General features: G+C 53.2%; 2 protein-coding genes and 1 long non-coding RNA gene across 5 annotated transcripts in view; 1 reads left to right on the plus strand and 2 right to left on the minus strand.

Annotated features, from left to right (window-relative positions):
* WDR11 (WD repeat domain 11) overlaps positions 1 to 6,999 on the minus strand; it is a 54,920-nt gene extending 47,921 nt beyond the window's left edge. For both annotated transcript variants that reach the window (XM_032951934.2, XM_076066405.1), the window contains exons 1-4: positions 6,417 to 6,999; positions 3,060 to 3,171; positions 1,848 to 2,001; positions 503 to 676 (exon numbers count right to left, since the gene is read on the minus strand). In XM_032951934.2, coding sequence (XP_032807825.2) covers positions 503 to 676; positions 1,848 to 2,001; positions 3,060 to 3,171; positions 6,417 to 6,502 — 526 coding nt within the window. In that variant the 5' untranslated portion in view covers positions 6,503 to 6,999. The remainder of the gene's footprint in view (positions 1 to 502; positions 677 to 1,847; positions 2,002 to 3,059; positions 3,172 to 6,416) is intronic.
* Positions 7,000 to 7,008: 9 nt separating this feature from the next.
* LOC142924291 (uncharacterized) lies at positions 7,009 to 10,259 on the plus strand. Its single transcript, XR_012941475.1, has 2 exons — positions 7,009 to 7,238; positions 7,670 to 10,259. It is a non-coding gene; the product is annotated as an uncharacterized LOC142924291 (long non-coding RNA).
* LOC116941182 (uncharacterized) lies at positions 8,891 to 16,935 on the minus strand. 2 transcript variants are annotated; one of them, XM_032951933.2, is made up of 3 exons: positions 16,170 to 16,935; positions 13,404 to 13,893; positions 8,891 to 12,402 (listed from the first exon to the last, which is right to left on the minus strand). In XM_032951933.2, the coding sequence occupies exons 1-3, from the start codon at positions 16,602 to 16,604 to the stop codon at positions 11,750 to 11,752; spliced, it is 1,578 nt and encodes a 525-aa protein (XP_032807824.2). In that variant the 5' UTR covers positions 16,605 to 16,935; the 3' UTR covers positions 8,891 to 11,749. The 2 variants fall into 2 exon arrangements, with proteins under 2 accessions (XP_032807824.2, XP_032807822.2); XM_032951931.2 differs by having other exon boundaries at positions 13,341 to 13,893.
* Positions 16,936 to 19,181: the final 2,246 nt, after the last annotated feature.

Consider the following 19,181-nt stretch of genomic DNA (forward strand, 5'->3'; position numbering starts at 1 on the left):
CTGAGTCGACCTAGTGGAGGCCCAGGACCGGTTCAGATAATCGTCACTGCTGTTGGCTGTGAGCGGGAATCGAACCCGGGTCGCCAGCTTCGTAGCGCAGCGCGCTGTTACACTACCGCTCACTGACGCTACACACACACACCGTGCCCTCGCTCGTGAACACTGCACACACACACACACCATGCCCTCGCTCGTCAGCACTACACACACACAGTGCCCTCGTTCATCAGCACTGTACGTGCACTCACACACACCCACCATGCCCCCGCTCGTCAGCACTGCATGCACACACACAGCTGCTGAGAGAATGTATCAGTTTCTGAGAGTCAGTTTTGGAAGGAATGGGTGAGTTCATAATAGTGGGTGGGTTTTTGAGAGTGTGGGTGAATATCTGAGTGTGGGGAAGTTTCTGAGAGCTTGGTGAGTTTCTGAGAGGGTGAGCTACTGATAAAGTGGGTATCTGAGAACGGGAATGCATGTGGGAGCAGCAGGTGGCACGGACGCGCGAGGCTGGAGGGATCAAAGGGGTCGCAGGAGAAGGAGATGATGTTCTCCGCGTAGCTCTTCTTCCACAGCTTGGTGCCCGTGTCTGCGTTCCACAGCACCAGCAAATTCGGGGGATGCACGGCGAGAAGCAGGTCCAGGCTGGCGTCCTGGCTCCACAGCCACTCCATGTCTGCAGGGAGGGCCCCGCGGCACCGCCACCCGACCGTGTGAGCATGACAAACGACAAGGCAATTCCTGTTCGGCCTCGAAAGCCGTACAAGCGACAGTTCTCAGCCCACAGTCTGTGGACCACTGGCCGTGAGAAGTTTTCTACGAAACTGCTGAAGACACTTTGATGTTTTTTTTTTCACAAAACGACGGGAGTTATGTTATCGGTGCATGGTGGAGGTCCACGAATATTTTTTCAAAGTTGACAGAAGGTCTGCGGGTACAGCAGGAAGGTTGGGAACCACTGCTCCAGAGGAAAATGTTTGGTGAGCACCTTTTAAAAGATGGGCGGGCCCAGCAGTATAGCCGGAACAATCTCCAGCCACCACTATCTTCCCAAAGACAGCGTTCACACGCCACACTGGTTACTAATTTCTTTAGAACCGATTTTTGTGTTTAGTTTGTCGTCCTTCCCCCGCACCTCTGATTAGCATAGTTGGCAACGAGCAGTGAAAAAGAAGTGTAACATACACGCATGCTCATTTAGTACCGAGTCAACCAAGTCATGCTCGGGATAGGTTCAGATACCACAGATGTTGTGCATGGTCAGGAATGGAATCCATGTCGCTTGAACTGTATGGTGGTACATGAATCAACACCGCATCACTCCCTACAAGACGCAAGCGTGTGTGTGTAGTGCAGAGCGGTGGAGAGGTGAGCTTGTGTTTGGTGCAGTGGCAGGTGGCATCTAATGTCAAACGATGTCCGCGTTGGTTTAGCCTTGGCCTACCCAGCCTAAACCGAGGACTTGGTATGGCGCTAGCACGCAAACATAGTAACGGCAGAGCCGGCCAGGTGTGGTGTGCGCCACATCGTTCTCATGTTCGTCTCACCAATCTTTACAGGTGCTTGCTCACAGCACTTTCCCCTGAGTTTACAAAGGTAAATAGAAGATATCTCCGTGTGAGCGGGCGTGCGTGCCTGTTTATGTGGCAGTGCAGATATTAGCCCACTGCGATACGAACCCGGAGACCCGAGTTCGATTCTCGCTCACGGTCAAAACCAGTGACGATTATTTTAACTGGTCCTGGACCTCCCCTAGTACTTGGTGCTTTCATAGGTGCTCGCGAACAGCACTTGCCCCAACAGTCTATTCAAGGATATATGGGAGATATCTGTCTGCGTATACATACCCTGCACGGGCTTCGTGTACTCCTGGATCTCGCAGCGTGCTCCGCCCGCGGCCACGTCCCACACCACGATTTTGCCGCTCGCATCCCCCGAGGCCAAGCGGGCGGAGTAGGGGGCGCACGCATCGTGGTGGTAGTTCTCCCGAGCCCATTTCACCTGCAGCGGGCACAGCGCCAGCCACTCACAGCGCCACAAGTACACTGCACTACGCGTATGCAGCGCCACACGTACGCAGCGCCCCAAGCACACAGTGCCAGCCACTCACCGGACCACTCGTACACAGCGCCACACGTACACAGTACCACACGCACAGCACCCGCCACGCGTACACAGTACCATCCACACAGCACCCGCCACGCGTACACAGTACCACACACACAGCACCCGCCACGCGTACACAGTGCTACACACAGCACCCACCACGCGTACACAGTACCACACACACAGCACCCGCCACGCGTACACAGTACCACACACACAGCACCCGCCACACGTACACAGTACCACACACACAGCACCCGCCACGCGTACACAGTACCACACACACAGCACCCGCCACACGTACACAGTACCACACACACAGCACCCGTCACACGTAGACAGTACCACACACACAGCACCCGCCACACGTACACAGTACCACACACACAGCACCCGCCACACGTACACAGTACCACACACACAGCACCCGCCACGCGTACACAGTACCACCCACACAGCACCCGCCACGCGTACACAGTACCACACACACAGCACCCGCCACACGTACAGTACCACACGCACAGCACCCGCCACACGTACACAGTATCACACACACAGCACCCGCCACGCGTACACAGTACCACACACACAGCACCCGCCACGCGTACACAGTACCACACACACAGCACCCGCCACACGTAGACAGTACCACACACACAGCACCCGCCACACGTACACAGTACCACACACACAGCACCCGCCACACGTACACAGTACCACACACACAGCACCCGCCACACGTACACAGTACCACACACACAGCACCCGCCACGCGTACACAGTACCACACACACAGCACCCGCCACGCGTACACAGTACCACACACACAGCACCCACCACGCGTACACAGTGCCAGCCACTCACAGCACCACTCGGGGTGACAGGGCAAGGCTGTGGGTTCGGATTGGGGCTGGGTTTGTTTCTGCGAGTGTGAGCTCCGTGGTAGAAGTTACCTTGACGACAGTTGCCTTGTGTTTGTCCAGGGCCTGGATTGTCTGGGCCGTGCGAGGATCCACCACCATAACCAGCGAATGGCATCCGTATGCCAGCAAGCCCTGCCATCCCCTACACACGCCAACGAGCACCACTCAGGTCACGCTCCACTGGTGCCAGAATCTTGCGTCCGCTCCAGCGAGTGGCCGCACATCAGGGACTCACAGGGGAAAAGATCAACACAAACACCCTCATCTCGATCCTGTATAGCCTACGGATGGACTGCTTCAAGTGTGCCCGGCGTGAGCACTCCCATTATTATCGCTAAAATACTTCCGAGAACAAATGCATATTGGAAAGCAATAAATAAGCCATACATATGAATTTTATTTTCTTCCTTGTAGATTTCTTGTTTTTTTATTGTGTAACTATTGTCTACATTTTGTCCCTACTCAGCTTGCTCATCTCCTGGCCTTTTCCTGACCAGCTGCCCTCGGCTCCCTCTCGGGGCCTTGCCGATACTACACTCTGGGGCCCTGCCACGACACAGTGAAGCAGTAGATGATTCCCCTGGGGTCGGGTCACCACAGCACTGCTGCTTTAGTGACCGTTTGGTTGGTGTAGTGATTTAGTTGGTGGGCTATGGATGGTGGTGCCTGTCAGTTGAACGGGGTGTCGACATGGTGTCAGTGCGCGCTGGTGGTTGCATGCATTTTAGTTGGTGTCGGTAGTTGAGTTTGATGTGGTTGGTGGTGGTGGGTTGAGTGGGGTGTTGAGATAATGGCAGTGCGTGGTGGTGGTGGTGGTGGAAAGTGTTGGAATGGTTGACCCGATCTGGCCGTCGTTTGTCCCCTGAGGTGGCCATCTGTTGCACCTCCTGTGCATGCGCGGGTTGCTGTGTCCCTGCGTCAGTCGTGCCCCTCTGCTATTGATCCTTGATGTCTCTTCTCTTTTTCTTCCCCAATGACTTTTCCCAATTGTGGCCCTGATCTGTTGTTGTGGATTTCCTCTGTATATGTAATTCGCTTTGAGATGCCGTGGCATTAAAGCGATCAATTCATGGAAATCCCTATCCTATCCTCATGAGCGCCTCCACCGCCATCATCATCACTCAAATTAACACGAACATCAACACTGTCATTACTGTCCTTACTGTCATGTTCTTCCATTGCTAACCAGTTTGTCCTATCACTGGACTCAGTTAAGGCAGCCAGGATTTCTCGACATTTCGCCGATGGCCACTGGAGGTGTCTTAAGTGCACAACACTGACCATGACTTTCCCGGGCTACAGTGGCAGATGGTGACGTGTGTCGCACCGCAGGGCAGAGGAAAGAGCCCCCCCCCCCTGACTCCATGGCCATTCATGAGACATTTTCGTCAACGAGGCGCTCCGGCTGTGCGCTCGCTCTTGCCTCCCCGCTCCCACGTGTCCATGGGGTATAAATAATCACCACAACTCCGAACGGAGACCCTCACCTCGGCCGTGGTGTGCACTCTTCGACACGAGCTTGACACTTTATCACTCAGATGTCTTTCATTAGTGTGCTCGTGACGTCACTGTTATAGACCGGCTATAATTATTTCTCAATAATGAAGCTTTAAACTCGTGCTGGGCAGCCCAGGCAGCAGCTGAGATGTGTGTTTATGATCGCACCATCTTGTAATATGATGGGGAGCTGTTTGCTTTATCTCCCCCAACCCCCTCCACCGCCTCTCATCCTTACCCCCACTCCACGTGCCCCCCCCCCCCCCTTCATGCTGAATGTAAAAATATATAATAGGTAATGAAACTTCTTCATAGTGTAACCGGGTCAATTAGGTCAATGAAAGCACTATTGACGAACATGTGTTTTTATTACTTGAGATTGTGCAACAACCGCCATTCTCCAGGAAGTGGCGGTGACGTCACCACAGGCCACGTGAAGTGTCGAAGGCTCGCTGGCAGGTCATGCGACAGACCCCTTTTGCCATGGGTTGACTGAGATGACTGGCAGATGCACCACCTGTACCCCCTACTGTGCCAACTTGCCGCACGGCGCTCCGCTTGTTGTTGTGAGCATCGCTCCTCTGCCCTCCGTTGCAGTTGGAGTGCGACTGCCTCCAACTTCCCAATAGCATCCTTCACGAGCCTACCTCCAGAGGCTGATTTTGACACCGCCGGTAGCGGTCATTGGCAAGGCCATTCAGCTCCACATCCTCCTGCACCACATCAGCCCATTTCTTTTCTAGCCGGTGCGTGCCCGTTGAGCTCCCTCTATCCGGCCAAACAAAAGCTGGCTACATGACCCAACGCAGCCTTAACTGCAAGAATAGCTCATTGATGGGACTGTGTCCAGATCTTCCAATCCAGCCTGGTTAAACCGTGGGTGAATCGTAGGCAGGCAAGCCTGAATGTTTCGAACTGGCGCAGATGTTCGCTTACAGGGGTCCACGTTTTGCAAGCATAGAAAAGGGAGAGCAGGACTGTGGGTGAGAAGAATCGAAGCTTCGTGTGGAGCGACAGACCAGGTTAGCTTCCACACAGCAGCGTTCGTTACAACGCTTAAGAAAAGATGCCGTCAGACTGATTGGGAGTGAGACCTCTGCTGTCAAACCGGAGCTTGTGCAAAGACAAAGATCCCCCGCGATGATTGTGAGCAGGGGGGGGGAGCCACGGGGGGGGGGGGGGGGCTGTGGCTCCGCCCCTGCTCACCGACTTTCCCCCTGAAATTGTGGGAAAGTCGGTAATCGGGATAACCGGATATCCGACTGCTACAAAATGCTGCAGGCTGTCACCTCGTGCTGCCCTACAGGCTGCCACCTTGTGCTGCCACCTTGTGCTGCCCTGCAGGCTGCTTGAGCGGCAGCCTTTCAAACTTATCGAACTTATGAGCCACATCAGCGGCTCCGATCTATTAATAAACTCCGCGTTCAAATCCAATAAAATTTGTTTTATACATTTGTGGCGCCCATTGGAAAACATTATACTGGATATCTCAGAATATTGAAGTCAGCAAAATGGTGGCTCCGCCCCTGATGTTGAGGCAAGTGCTGTTGCGAGCACCGATGAAGATGGGTACGGCACACGAGGGGGTGGGTGGCCAACACCACGCCCGGCCGCCTTTGTCCCCCCAGCGATGATGTGTACACACCGCACCAGCTACTCATTTGAGGCTCAGTCGACCTAGGAGCTTGTGCACCACAACCCCAGTGTCACCAAACTCGTTCGATATTGCTCGACGTGTCACCGCGTGGCGCAAACGAGTGCGACGTCACAATGGTGGCATGACGTCACGAGTTAAAGCGAAAAAGAGGCGACGAGACGTCATACGCCGCCGCTCCGTGCGTGCGGGAGAGCAAAGGCCGCCCGCCTCGCCGCGCTCGCTCGCTCGCTCACCAGTCCGCGGCGAGGCGGTTGTTGGCGTGCAGCGCCCCGGGTAGCGAGCGCGCGGGCAGCTTGATGTTCACGGTGACGGGCAGCATCTCTTCCCGCTCCTGCTGCTCCTCCTGCTGCTGCTTCTCCTGCTGCTGCTCCTCCTGATCCTCCTGCTGCTGCTCCTTCTGCTGCTGCTGATCCTCCTCCTGCTGCTCCTCCTGTTGCTGCTCCTCCTGCTGCTCCTCCTGTTGCTGCTCCTCCTGCTGCTGCTCCTCCTGATCCTCCTCCTGCTGCTTCTCCTGCTGCTGCTCTTCCTGCTCCTCCTCTTGCTGCTCCTCCTGCTGATCCTGCTGCTGATCCTGCTGCTGCTGATCCTGCTGCTCCTGCTCCTCCTGCTGCTCCTGCTCCTCCTGCTGCTGCTCCTGCTGCTGCTCCTCCTCCTCCTGCTGCTGCTGCTCAGCGATGGTGGCCGCGCTCCGCTGGTGCTGCTGCTCGGGGTTCCGCGCGCCGCTTCCTGCCCGCGATATCGCGAGATGACGTCACGGAACCGACGCGTGACGTCACGAAACCGGCCCAGCGCACGGAAGTTTCCGTTCCCGCCAATGTGCGGGCGGAGCGCCGCCATCTTGTTAAGCTCATGCTCAGTTTGACGCATTCGGCTCGTCCGCTCGCTCGCGATGTTCGCTCGCGATGTTTGACGAGACTGTTCACGTTCATGTCCGTTTTAGGTTGCAGCATTCACCACCCGAAGGTTCCTCAAATAACACGGCAGAGGGAAACCGAACTTCGGAGTTCCTCGAGCATTGATGGAAGTGTCGACGTACAGAGGATTAGTTCCGTGAGGTGCGTCGTTATTGGTGTTCTGCACGGCTTCAGTGACAATGCTCGTCCGTTGTTAATGGTCGGCGTTTGTTTTAAATTCCAATGGATATTCAATGTTCAGAAGCAGCACCAATATCCCGCGTTAAACGTCCATTCTCATGCTTGCACCCGTGTTTACTCGGGTCGTGTTTTTCAGCTATTTAGCTTAATGCCCGTGGCCAGCTTATTGTAATCGACCTGTACAAGTGCGTCTTTTCTACACCATTTTAAAGCTTATTTCATAAATCACGAGGGGCTAGATTATTAGGGCTGCGTTCCGGACGATCCAGAACACGGTTGTTGACTTACCAGGAAAGTCTCGGCGGGTCACGGATTCTCCGAGTGGGTCTCTGCTACATTAAAAATATTTGGCGAAGACCAATGACGGGCTGTGGTTTTTTTGTTTGTTTTAGCTATGGGAGAACAAGGAAGAAACGCGCAGATCCCGGGCAAAGAACCAACTCTGCACAGGGTAGTTGAACCCAGGTGTTGAGTGCTGTGAGCCACGAGTGCCGGTGGCCACCCTGGCGCCCGGCAATGCTAAGAGTAGCCCGTTCATTGTGAAGAGACTCCACTCCACCCGTCGAATCAATCCACGGCGCTCACAACGCGTTTCAGCCCGAAGTCGCAACTTAATAAAATAACTGGAGACTCAATTTTGCTGGCACCTGAATCCTGCTGCATGACCCAAAAATGTAATTACGTAGATCTGATGTGTAGTCGCAGCACCCAAACATTTCCATTAAGTGCTCCATCCATCACGCAACTCTTGACCCGTGGCAAAACTGAAATGTCATCAATCTGATAATAAATGCGTTGCGTTCATGTGGGAATGATGTCGGAATCTGATCATTCATGGCAAACACAAATACTCTTCTCTTTACAGCCTTCTCAACACTTTTTGTAACCTGTGGAGACACCTTTGAAAATGTTAAACTAGCCATGGGGATACATTATGACTTAAAACTTTCGTGACTGCAGGAATTCATATTCTTTGGTGCTTTCGGTAAAGTCACGTAGATAGAAAAATTATAATGAAGTGAATAAAAATCTTGACTTAAAGCTTTCGTGACTGCAGGAATTCATATTCTTGGGTCTTTCGGTAAAGTCACGTAGGTAGGTTCAAAGAAAACAAAACTACGACGTTTTGATCGCAACACAAGCGGTTGACCGCTTGTGTTGCGATCGAAACGTAGTTTCATTTTGCAATATTGCCACAATTCATATTTCCATGCAGCAGCTTTGAATTTACATCAGAAGACAAGTTTGCTGCTCTTCTCATGTGGAACTATGCCACCATATATTTGTTTAAAATCGTAAGGCATCAAACGAAAACCTGCAACATGTTTTACTTACATAGCACCGACACTGGATACATAGAAGCATCTTTACTTACTGAAACACCATCAGTTTTTTTCATAATTGACTTAAATTGTGAGGCGTGCATGCACCCCATTGTGCATGCTCTGCGTTCTGGATGTGGCAAAGTGTAAGCGACGACCTGTTTAATTCCAGCTCATTGTCCCTGTACATTTCAGGGTAACATGTCCTGCTGACTTTACATCTGTTTGCCCAATTTAAAAAAAAAAAACCTTCATTAGTTAGTGATCACCAGACATCCAGCGAGACGTCTCTCTCCTTTTGTAATTTAATATCGCAAGAAACCAAACCGTACTGCCGGCATCTGGACACATCACAGAAACCAAACAGCACCATCATGCACAGCAGGGGCAGTCTGGTACAACTCACGTAGTGTTGAGAGGTGCCCCAGCAGTCGTTACTCAAAACCATACATTTCACCGCATCTTAATATCTGTCTCTTCGCATTATACTGAAAAACCAAATTGTATAATACATCATAATACACCTTTAATAAGCTACATAAAACAAAATTATACTGTTATCTGTGCAAACATCATTATACGCTGATGTTACAGAACTTCCACTGGATTAGCCTCTATAGTGATGGAATTCAGCCTCCCATTAGCTGCTCCCTCAACGCACGCACAGGGCGCTGGAGGGGAGCGCACCATGGTGTGCAGGCCGCCCTCCACCCTCACATAAAACCCACAGTAGTGGTGGAGCAGCAGCTGCAGTGCCCTTACACGCGGTGGTGGCAGCCTCGTGGTTAAAAGTTGCAACGCAAGAGGAGATGGAATTCAAATTAATGTTAGAAAGGTTCATGCATCCATTATGCATTCCTAAAATCTATTAACAAAAAAATAAAGGTGCCCGTATGGGGTTTATAAATAACGACCCAAGGGGGTGCTATACCCATACGACGTAATGTGGTTAAGCTGAAGTGACGAACAGTTGGTGGAATTAAGAACACAATCGAATACTGAATATTATTCTACTCCAGTGGGGCTCTTCACTCCCAGCTCAGCATATCTGATGCAGCGTGTGGTGCAGCCAGTGGGCAGTGCCGTCAAGTCATCCGCTCAGCTGTGCCCACTCCTGTGAGAGCGGACGATTCCCCTCGTGGTCGATCACTGTGCAGAGCCGATGGCAGAATCACAATCCCCTCCCTCGAGGTTTTTCAAGCCTTGCTCCGGCTCTCCACTTGGCCCATTGCAGGGGGCTCCCATCTGGGTATGCACATTCCATTCTGCTGTGAACCATATTCCTCACTGAAATAATCATCATGGCCTGCAGGGTGGCACAATGAGAGTAGTGGCCAATGACTGAACTTTCTTATGTGCATTGGTCTTCAGGTGTGATGAAGACCTATGCCTCAGTGTGAGAACAGTAGGTGACACGACTTGCTTATCCTGCAATCCAGTATTGGTAGGAACATCTGCCTCTCACGAGAGCCTGTCCGCCCCTCCAGCGCAGCGAGTGCTCCACAACTGGAGCGACCACAGTAGCGGCATCACGGCTCTCAGAAATCGGACAGGAGGCACAATGAACCTGCCTCGACTGGACCCTAAAGAAATAGGGTTTCTTCCCAGAGTTCAGCTCAAGGTGAGCGTTTGTCTGGCGAGGGTCCACAGGTACTCATGCTTCACCGCAGCAAAAATTCCATCGCGCTTGGAGAGGGAATGCACCCAGGATAACTGCTGTGCCCCGCAGCTGTCTTTTCCACTTATGCACGGTGCTGAAAACCCGAGAACATGAAACAACGCAGTTTTACAGGAGCTCATCACTAACACTGATTGATGTGTCTGGAACGCTTAGAGGGATGGGAACTCAACGGCTGCCATGCTTGATTCGCCGACAACGCTGCCATGCCACCATCGCAGGGGTACACGCACCCCAGGCACCCACAGGGAAAGCAGCAGGAGTGTTTGAAGGGAAACAGGCAAGCGTCGGGAGTGAGAATGTACGTGAATACACGCCTGCTGCTCTACACAGGGACCACCCGTCCCCACAAAGCTGACCAAGAGTTTCTGCACGGTCGACTCCGGACAGGAAGCCAGGCCGTCCGGCTCTCCACACTCACCAGCTCAGGCAGTCTGTGCATGAGAGCCTGAGTGACATCAACAAAGTGCTTCACGTTGCACTCTGGAAGCGCTTTTTGTAAATGCGAGTGATTGGATCGGGAGGGAGTCGCAGGCTGCCGTAGGAATAAGGCTCGGGGAGAACCAGGCTCCGTCGCACCTCGAAGAGACATCCGAGGTCATTTCTGTGTCGCAAGTAGCGACACGCGACGCAGGCGTCCCTCCATGTGCCGCGCCCTGGGAAAAATCATCACTCGCAGGACACTCACCAAACCCGCAACAATGGTGCCAAAACAGTACAAGTGCCAGCCACTGGAAGTGGTTAAAGAGGTCCAACACCAGGACGTGAAGTCGGTTACAATGCAAAATGACACCGGCTGGGTTCCAACACCATTTCCTCAATTTCTTTACGTTTGTAATCATCCCCCTCGCCGATTTTTGTGTATTATCTTTACATGTAATACACACCTCTCACTGGCCCACACACAGCCACGAGCTCACAGCACACTCAACACCTTGCAGCTACAGCAACTTATGCTTAACTATAAAACACACTAGACCTCCATCGGAAGGCGTAAATATATATGTACGTTATAGACACTACTTTTTATCGGCTACGTAAGTAATGGGGTGTGGTATATACAGCAGCATTGGGTTCACTTTGGTGAGGTCTTGGCGTGAGAGCTGCCCCTCATCGGTCCCGATCACCTGTTCGGGGATCCTGGAGCCAGGGTGGTCTCCGGGCCGGGTGCTCAGCGAGGGGAAGCCTGGGCGACCAGGTCACGCGAGCACAAGTCCCAACGTCAATACCCATCACCGCGCGAGTCCAAAACACAACCTGACGCCGGCAATCCCTGACGCCCACACGCAGCAGGTCCCTTCCGCACGCCCAGCACATCCCCCCTGACGCCCGTTCGGAACGAAGCGCACACAGCGTGGTAGCCCCACGAGCGTCCAACGGCGACGTCGGCTGCCAAAGAGGCGTCCATAAGCCAGAATCCATGAGCTCGCATGCGCCTGCCCCTCCTGTTCAGGTAAGACGCACGCGGAGAGCTAGCGGTAATATGGCAGCGAGCTGGTGTGCGGCGCGTTGTGCTGGATGAGGCTGCTGAGGTGGGAGAAGCCGATGCCCGCGTACACCTCGCCCACCTGCTTGTCCACATGCTTGCGCTTGTGCTTTGAGAGGTGGCCCGACTGCGTGAATCCGCGGCCGCACACGTCGCACTTGAAGGGCTTTTCGCCCGTGTGCGTGCGGCGGTGGCGCGCCAGGTTGTAGGAGTGCGCGAACGTCTTTCCGCACTCCTCGCAGCCGTATGGCTTCTCGCCTGTGTGCGTTCTCTGGTGGATCAGCAGGTGCGACTTGTGTGCGAAGCCCTGGCCGCACTCCTGGCACTGCACAGGCCGGTACGGCTTCACCGAGGCCCCGGCCGCCGCCGCGCGCACCGACGCCAACAGGTGGGCGCTGCTGCCCCCGCCGGGCGACGCGCCAAACTCCTTGTCGCAAGAGGACTGCGCGCCGGCCTGCGCACCGCCGGGCTGCCCGTACACGCCCCCCGACTCCACCCCGCCCTCCGCGGCTCCGTGGCCCTCACGTTTCTCCAGGTGCCGGTTCTCCGAGAAATGCGGCGCCACCCCTGGGGTCTCCGCCGAGAAGTGGTTCCCGTCGAGTGGAAGAGAATCGCGCCCAGACTCCTCCGTGCGAGCACCTACACACACGATGGTGGTGGGGGGGGGGTACATACACGTGTATAAATGTATAACGCGGAATATTCACACAGGAATAAACGTGTACAATACATGAATATACCTCTGTAAATCTGAAGGAAGTAGTCCTCTCTACATCGTATTGGCCAAGTGACACATGGTAGCAGCAAACATTGATGACTGAACTGTACTGATACCAGTGTACAGCCGTGTCTGTTTTACTGCTGTCTGTTGAAATGGCCACCTTTTCTCAACTCTTTGAGTTGGTCTCAAAAAATGGCCATGCATTCAGTTATTTGAGTTGGTGGTTCGAATATGGCTGAGGGCTTTTGTGCATACAATGCTGCACACCTTCGTGCATTGTTAATTCTATAAACGTTTGTTTACCCAGGAAAGACTCACTGAATCCCACAGTCTCTTTTTCTCAGGAGAGTCCCTGCCAAGTGTGTAATCTCAATAGTCATTGGCAGGTTAGGATGCTTGTCCAATACCAGTTACACGATGTTTTTTTTAGCTATGGGAGGAAACTAGAGAAACTGGTACCAGTGCAGCACAGGGAGAGAGCATACCAACTCCGCACAGAAAGGTGCCTGAGTTAGGAACCGAGGTCCTTCCTGTTGTGAGGTGCAAGTGTTAGCACTGCGCCATCCTGCCACCCTTTGTTTCCAGCCTGCAATAATATTTCTGTTTCCATAGGTGTTCTCGTCATATACAGATGTACACATTACAGGCAGTCTACTTGTAAAACATGAGGTCACAGGGCACATCACTGCCTACACACATTGCTACGGTCCCCAATTTGTTTGCTCCTTGTGTGAGCGAGATGCTCCACATGGACGCTCATGTGGTAGAGCTGCACTGGATATTTCACGGGCACCGCGACGTGAGAAACCGGCATTGTGCGAGTTGCTGGTGCTGTGCGAGATGTGTGAGATGTTACTTTGAGACGCTGGTGCTGTGTGGGCGAACGGTGTTGACGCTGTGCTCCCTGGCGCCGCGTTACCCGTGTCCGCGTGCTGATGCCGCTGGCAGGGGCTGCTCTCTCCGGCGGGGCCGTCGGCCGAGGCTGCGGCAAGTGCGTTGGCATAGAGCGCGGGGTCGAGCGAGCAGAATCGCTGCGCCGACTGAAAGAGCTCCTGGCTCAGGCTGTTTAGCACCACCACAATGGTCTCCAGCAGCGAGCGACTCGTGCCCTCGGCGCCGGCGTCGCCGCCCTTGGGGCGCTTGATGGAGACGCCCTCGATGACGCGGCGAAGCACGGCGTAGAACGCAAACGGGAGGCGCGCCTTGGCCACGGCGAACAGCTCAATGCGCACGTGGGGGTGCTCGGCGCACGCCAGTAGCGTGTTGTAGTCACTGATACCCAGCTCTTTGCTCATGGCGCGCGCAATTTTGGCGCTCATGCCGTGAGCCGTGAGCCACGCGCCGAAGTTCATGCGCGGGTCAATCGCCGATGCCGATGCCATCGTGACAACGCTGCCTCCTCGCTCAATCTGCGGTATAGAGAGAGGGGGGGGGCATCGGTGAGAACAGCGTGACAGAATCGCACCAACGCCACAGGCACGGGGCACAGTGCTGCTGAGCCACACTCGCTCGGCTAAGTGAAATAATGTTCATTACTGATCACAGCAAATTCCACAAGGCAGTGCTGCCATTTTCAGAAGGCAAAATCAATGTGCACAAGCCTCTTGCTAACACACTCCATTTTATTACACAAAACCTGTCACAATGGGTGGCCCATTTGTAAGGCATACAGTAGAGGTGATAGGATTTGTTTTACTCTACTTTTGCTCATACTACCTCCAGCATCTTTTGTTTATGCTCTGGTTCACTCTGGCCCGAACTTCACTGAATATTTGGTTTGGTTAATGCAGAAAAATGTGATACGGTGCATCAATCGCATTAAAACATGAACAGGAACGAGTACGTTTGTTTAAATAAACACTTATGTAGCCGCCTGGGCTTGTGCTCTAACGCGCACGGCACAAGGCCTCTGGTGGCTCCTGAACGGCACCGAGCAAACACGAGCCTCGTCCGTGCACAGGTCCCTGTATGCAAACTCCCAATGCAGGGATTCTCCCGTCCACTGCAGGCAGCACCGCCTCGACAACATAACCAGCGCAACCCGAGCCGCTATTCCAACTTCCCTGGACTGATGCGGAACAGTGCCAAACTACGTTTTGAAAACTTATGTCAGCACATTTTGCAAACCAAAATCTAGAACTACTACAAATGAAAAATTAGCCCATGTTAATTTTATAAATAGCTATGCCTACTCCGTATAAACTTGCCATGAATCGCTGTCAAACAATGGCCAACGTTAGGACGGGATGAAGCATAAATGCCGAAAAAAAATGAATTGATGTTTATTTTACTGAATAACATAATTCAATTCAAGTGTAAACTCCCCTAGTCCCAGGCAGTGTTTAGGAGGCACATTGCGTTGACTCTCTGGGCAGGGTGGAAATGCCCCTCGTTCCACGCCGTCACAGACAATTGTACACTTACAGCGATCCGCTCATCTCCGTTAAGGATCTACACGTACGAGATCAGCCCCATCCTGCGACTAGGAAACCTCATTTGTCAGCATCTCTGAAATAAATATGCTAAAGGTTGGACTGCCTTGCCCCTGACTCTCCTGCGAGAAGAGACCGCGTACAGTGTGCGATGCCAGTATCAAGGTTTAGGACCTTTTCTGCCAATGCCACCGACGCACGGGGAGATCGCTGGGCGTCTCCACAGCTCCCCTCACCTTGGCCCTCACTCCACCAACGCAACAATCACACATCAATACAAAACTCAGAAAACAACACTCACCAACACAACACTTTCCGGCATCCCAATGCAGGACCTTCCCAAAACGCCCTGGGATTCAGTAAAAGTATTACTTCACACTAGAACCTGCCAACCATCACATATGGCAACACTCGGCAGATTTATGCTGATCGCGGCAAATACCGCGTAGACTTAGCGATAAGCCACAGAGAGCTGCACCTCCCCCTGTACTGAGTGCTGCGACTCCTCGCTACGGGTAAGTGTTGCCACAGCTGCCCCGATGGCACAGCTGCCCCGGTGGCACAGCTGCCCTGATGTGAGATGGTTGTGCTACCGTGAAGGCAAAGAGGAGTTTGCGTCCAGCGAACTCCTCTATAAGACAGGTCGGGAGACCATAGCGTTCACGGGAACCTCCAGCTGCTAAAGAGCCACCTACTGCCACACCACCCAAACCAGCCACAGGACTCAAACCCAACTTCTCCATGCCACTAAAACGAATCCCCATTACTCAAACCAAACCTATTAATACACCAGCTATGCACAAACTAATGCAGACACTTCATATACCCACGCCATCACACCTGCCAACATTACAGAGTGCTAATGCTCAGAAAACCTGACGCCAAAGTATGTTAAACATGTACTGTACAAAGACTCGCAAGACGCAGGAGAGATTATTGGATATGGGTGCGTGCCGTCAGTCGGGGCGAGTCGACCCAGCCGATCGTCATCCCTCTCACATCACTCGCGAGGGGAAGGGGTTGGGTTGCCACGGGTAGCAGCATCACGAGAAGTGGTGTGAAGGTACCGGGGTAGTGGTGGTAGCGGGGTCGTTGTAGTTGTGCGGTGGCAGCGATTTTGGATGTAGCGGAGTGATTGTAGTATTGTGGCGATAGTTGTAGCGGTGGCAGTCGTGTGGATGTCGCGGGGTTGGTGGTAGTGGGGTGGTTGGATTCGTGCGGCGGTAGGAGGGTGTCTGTAGCGATGTGCTTACAGCGGGATGGTTGTAGTCGTGTGGCGTAGCGGCCGTCGGGTGCGAGTGGCGGCGGGGTGGGTGGTTGAGGCTGCGAGTGGGGCTGGCGCCGCGTCGGCCCGCCGCGCAATGGCGCCTCTGCTGGAGACAAAGACCTGGGGGGCCTGTGGCTGCACTGCGAGGGGCGTCCAGAGCCCGCGCGGTGCTCGAGGCGCGCGGCGCGAGCAGAAGACGGGCGACGCGGTCCGGGGAGACGGCGCGATGAGGCGACGAGGAGGAGGGGGAGGAGGTGGACGGGGGACGGGCCGAGCGACGAGGAGATGGAGCGCGGAACGGGGGACGAGACGGGAGCGACCGCGTCCGGGTTAGCGTGACGTCACCGCGCGGCTTCCGGGTCGCCGTGAGAGCCCCGCGCAGAACATCGCGGATGATGTCACGGCACAACATCCGGGTCATTTGTCACGACGACAGGCTCCGGGTTGTCGCGGACGTCACTGCTGGGTCGCCTTGGTGTGACTTCACTTGCCTGCTATGTAAATGACGTCATGTACCGCCAAATGTAGGTGACGTGACGCCACGCTCTGCCAGGTGCAGAGCGGCACACGATTACAATACAACTAAAAGTTATTTTATTTTACCAGGATAAGACCCACTGAGCTATATATGTGTATATGACACGTAAATAAATCTTTAAAAAGCGAAATCAAATATATTTATGCTCTGAGATGCATATAAACGAAACTATTTTTTTTATTTTACCAGGTGAGGCAAACTGTCTGTATGACACTCCTCGACTTACGAACATAATTGATTCACAAAATTGTACTAAATTTAAATTCTTATAGGTCAGTGGTATGAGCTGTTACGGTTCAACAAAAAAGGGAAACATTGATAAACTCATGAATAAGAATAAATATTGGACGTGAGCATGTATAACTATAAACAATTCCTGTATAGTAAATAAAATATAGAATAAAGTAACAATAGAAACACATTTTCTCTTACCTTCAGTCCCGATGCTGGCTTGCTTCTCGGAAGAGGCGCAATGATTCACACTGTTGGGGCAAGTGCTGTTAGCGAGCAGCACCTATGAAGGGCAGTACGGGGGGGTGAGTGGCCAGCACCACGCCCGGCCGCCTTTGTCTCCCTAGTGACGATGTTCACACACCGCACCGGGTACCCATTTAAGGCTGAGTCGACCTAGGGGAGGCCCAAAACCGGTTCAAATAATCGTCACCGGTGTTGAGCGTGAATAGTTTATATCTTACACACAGCATTATGCAGCCGGGTTCGTAGCGCAGCGTAGCGCTAACCACTACACCACCGCTCCCCACAGTGGTACAACAACAACCGCCATTCGCCACTTAGTGGCGGTGACGTCACCACGGCGCTTGTGCCAGGGCATGTGCACCTTGAGGCCACGTGAAGTGTCCAACGCCCGCTGGCAGGTCACGGGGCAGACCCAGGTGCCACGGGTCGACTGAGACGACTGGCTGATGCACCACCTGTGCCCCCTACTGTGCCAACCTGCTGTGCTTTAGCCACCCGGCGCTCCGCTCGTTGTTGTGAGCATCGCTCCTCCTCCCTCCGTTGTTGTTGGAGGGCGACTACCTCCAACTGCCCAGTAGCGTCCTTCACGAGCCTCCTCCACAGAGGCCGATCTTGACACCGCTGGTACCAGTCATCGGCAAGTCCACTCAGCTCCACGTCCTCCTGTACCACATCACTCCATCTCTTCTCTAGCCCGTGCCGCGCCCGTTTAGCCCCCTCTACCCAGCCAAACAAAAGCTGGCTGGGCACGCGGTGGCTGGGCACGCGGTCTACATGACCAGCCAACGCAGCTTTGCCTGCCGGAGGGGCTCACCGATGGGAATGTCTAGATCTTTCTAGGATTTGTGAATTCATCACAGAACCCAGGGTGGATCGAAGGCAGGCCAGCCTGAATATTTCTAACCAACAATATTCCATTAGAGGGGTCCACGTTTCACACGCATAGAGAAGGGAGGGCATGACTGTGGCTGAGAAGATTTGAAGCTTCGTGTGGAGCGACAGACCAGGTAGCGCTGGCGAAATATTATCTCTCTCGCCTGGTACGCAGGAGGTTGTGGATTGGATCTCGACCCTGACGCCTGTATATTTGGAGTTTGCATGTCTCTCTCCACGTGGTCGTGTGGGTTTTTCTCCGGGTCCTCTGGTTTTTCCCTCCACATTTATAAACATGCGTTTAGAATATTTGGCTGCTATACATTTTCACACGATAAGCCACTTCGTTGCGCTATCATTTGTGGCCAGGTCACTTCTGAAATATAGCTATATGGTAAAATAAAAAAAGATTTGAATAGTTTATATCTTACACACAGCATTATGCAGCCAATGAAAATATGCCAGGCGACTGATTCGGAGTGACGCATCTACTGTCAAACCGGAGCTGGTCATAAGCACACTGCCCAGGTATGGAAAACTTTTCACAACTGATCTATCACAAATAGAGAGATGAGGGAGTGGAGTGTTTCATAGCACAAAATACCCTGACAGGTGCTTAGTTTTGGTAGGGCTGATGGTAAGACCACATCTTAGCGGCACACTCCAGTCGCAGCAGCAGCGCCTCCGACTCCAACTGAGTGAGCAGCAATCGCCAGCCATCCCTCGACCGCACCCGGGCATCGATCAGCCTTCCATTATATTTGTACCAGATGGAAATTCATCCAGTACAGCCATGGAAAGCTTCTGAAACCACGTGGTCAAAGATGTGACATAATCTGGGAGCCAGAGGACATCCTTGTCGTACCCCAAGGTGAACAGGCAATGTCTCCGACTCCTGGCCACGTAGCTTTACCCGGGCATGCCCACCATCATGAAGGCCCTTAATGATTGAGCCGTCAGGGCCACAGAAAGCACGCAAAACAGCCTGTTAATGGTATTATAGGCGTGTCGTAACCCTCCACCACCCGACAGCCAGGAAAGTTATTACGTAAACAAAACGTGGCAATTGGTTACTACTTCAGCTCGCCTATGTGTTGGGGAGTAAATTCA

Source organism: Petromyzon marinus, chromosome 11 (genome assembly GCF_048934315.1).
Source record: "Petromyzon marinus isolate PM22_M1 ecotype Great Lakes invasive population chromosome 11, UKy_Petmar_22M1.pri1.0, whole genome shotgun sequence".
In the NCBI taxonomy this organism is placed as follows: Eukaryota; Metazoa; Chordata; class Hyperoartia; order Petromyzontiformes; family Petromyzontidae; genus Petromyzon; species Petromyzon marinus.

Coding starts and splice junctions, on each gene's coding strand:
- LOC116941182 (XM_032951931.2), bottom strand. CDS start 16,604: ATGACCCGGATGTTGTGCCGTGACATCATCCGCGATGTTCTGCGCGGG. Junction 13,894..16,169: donor ACGACTACAACCATCCCGCT/GTAAGCACATCG, acceptor TCTATACCGCAG/ATTGAGCGAGGAGGCAGCGT. Junction 12,403..13,340: donor CACAGCACCAGCGTCTCAAA/GTAACATCTCAC, acceptor TCGTGTGTGTAG/GTGCTCGCACGGAGGAGTCT.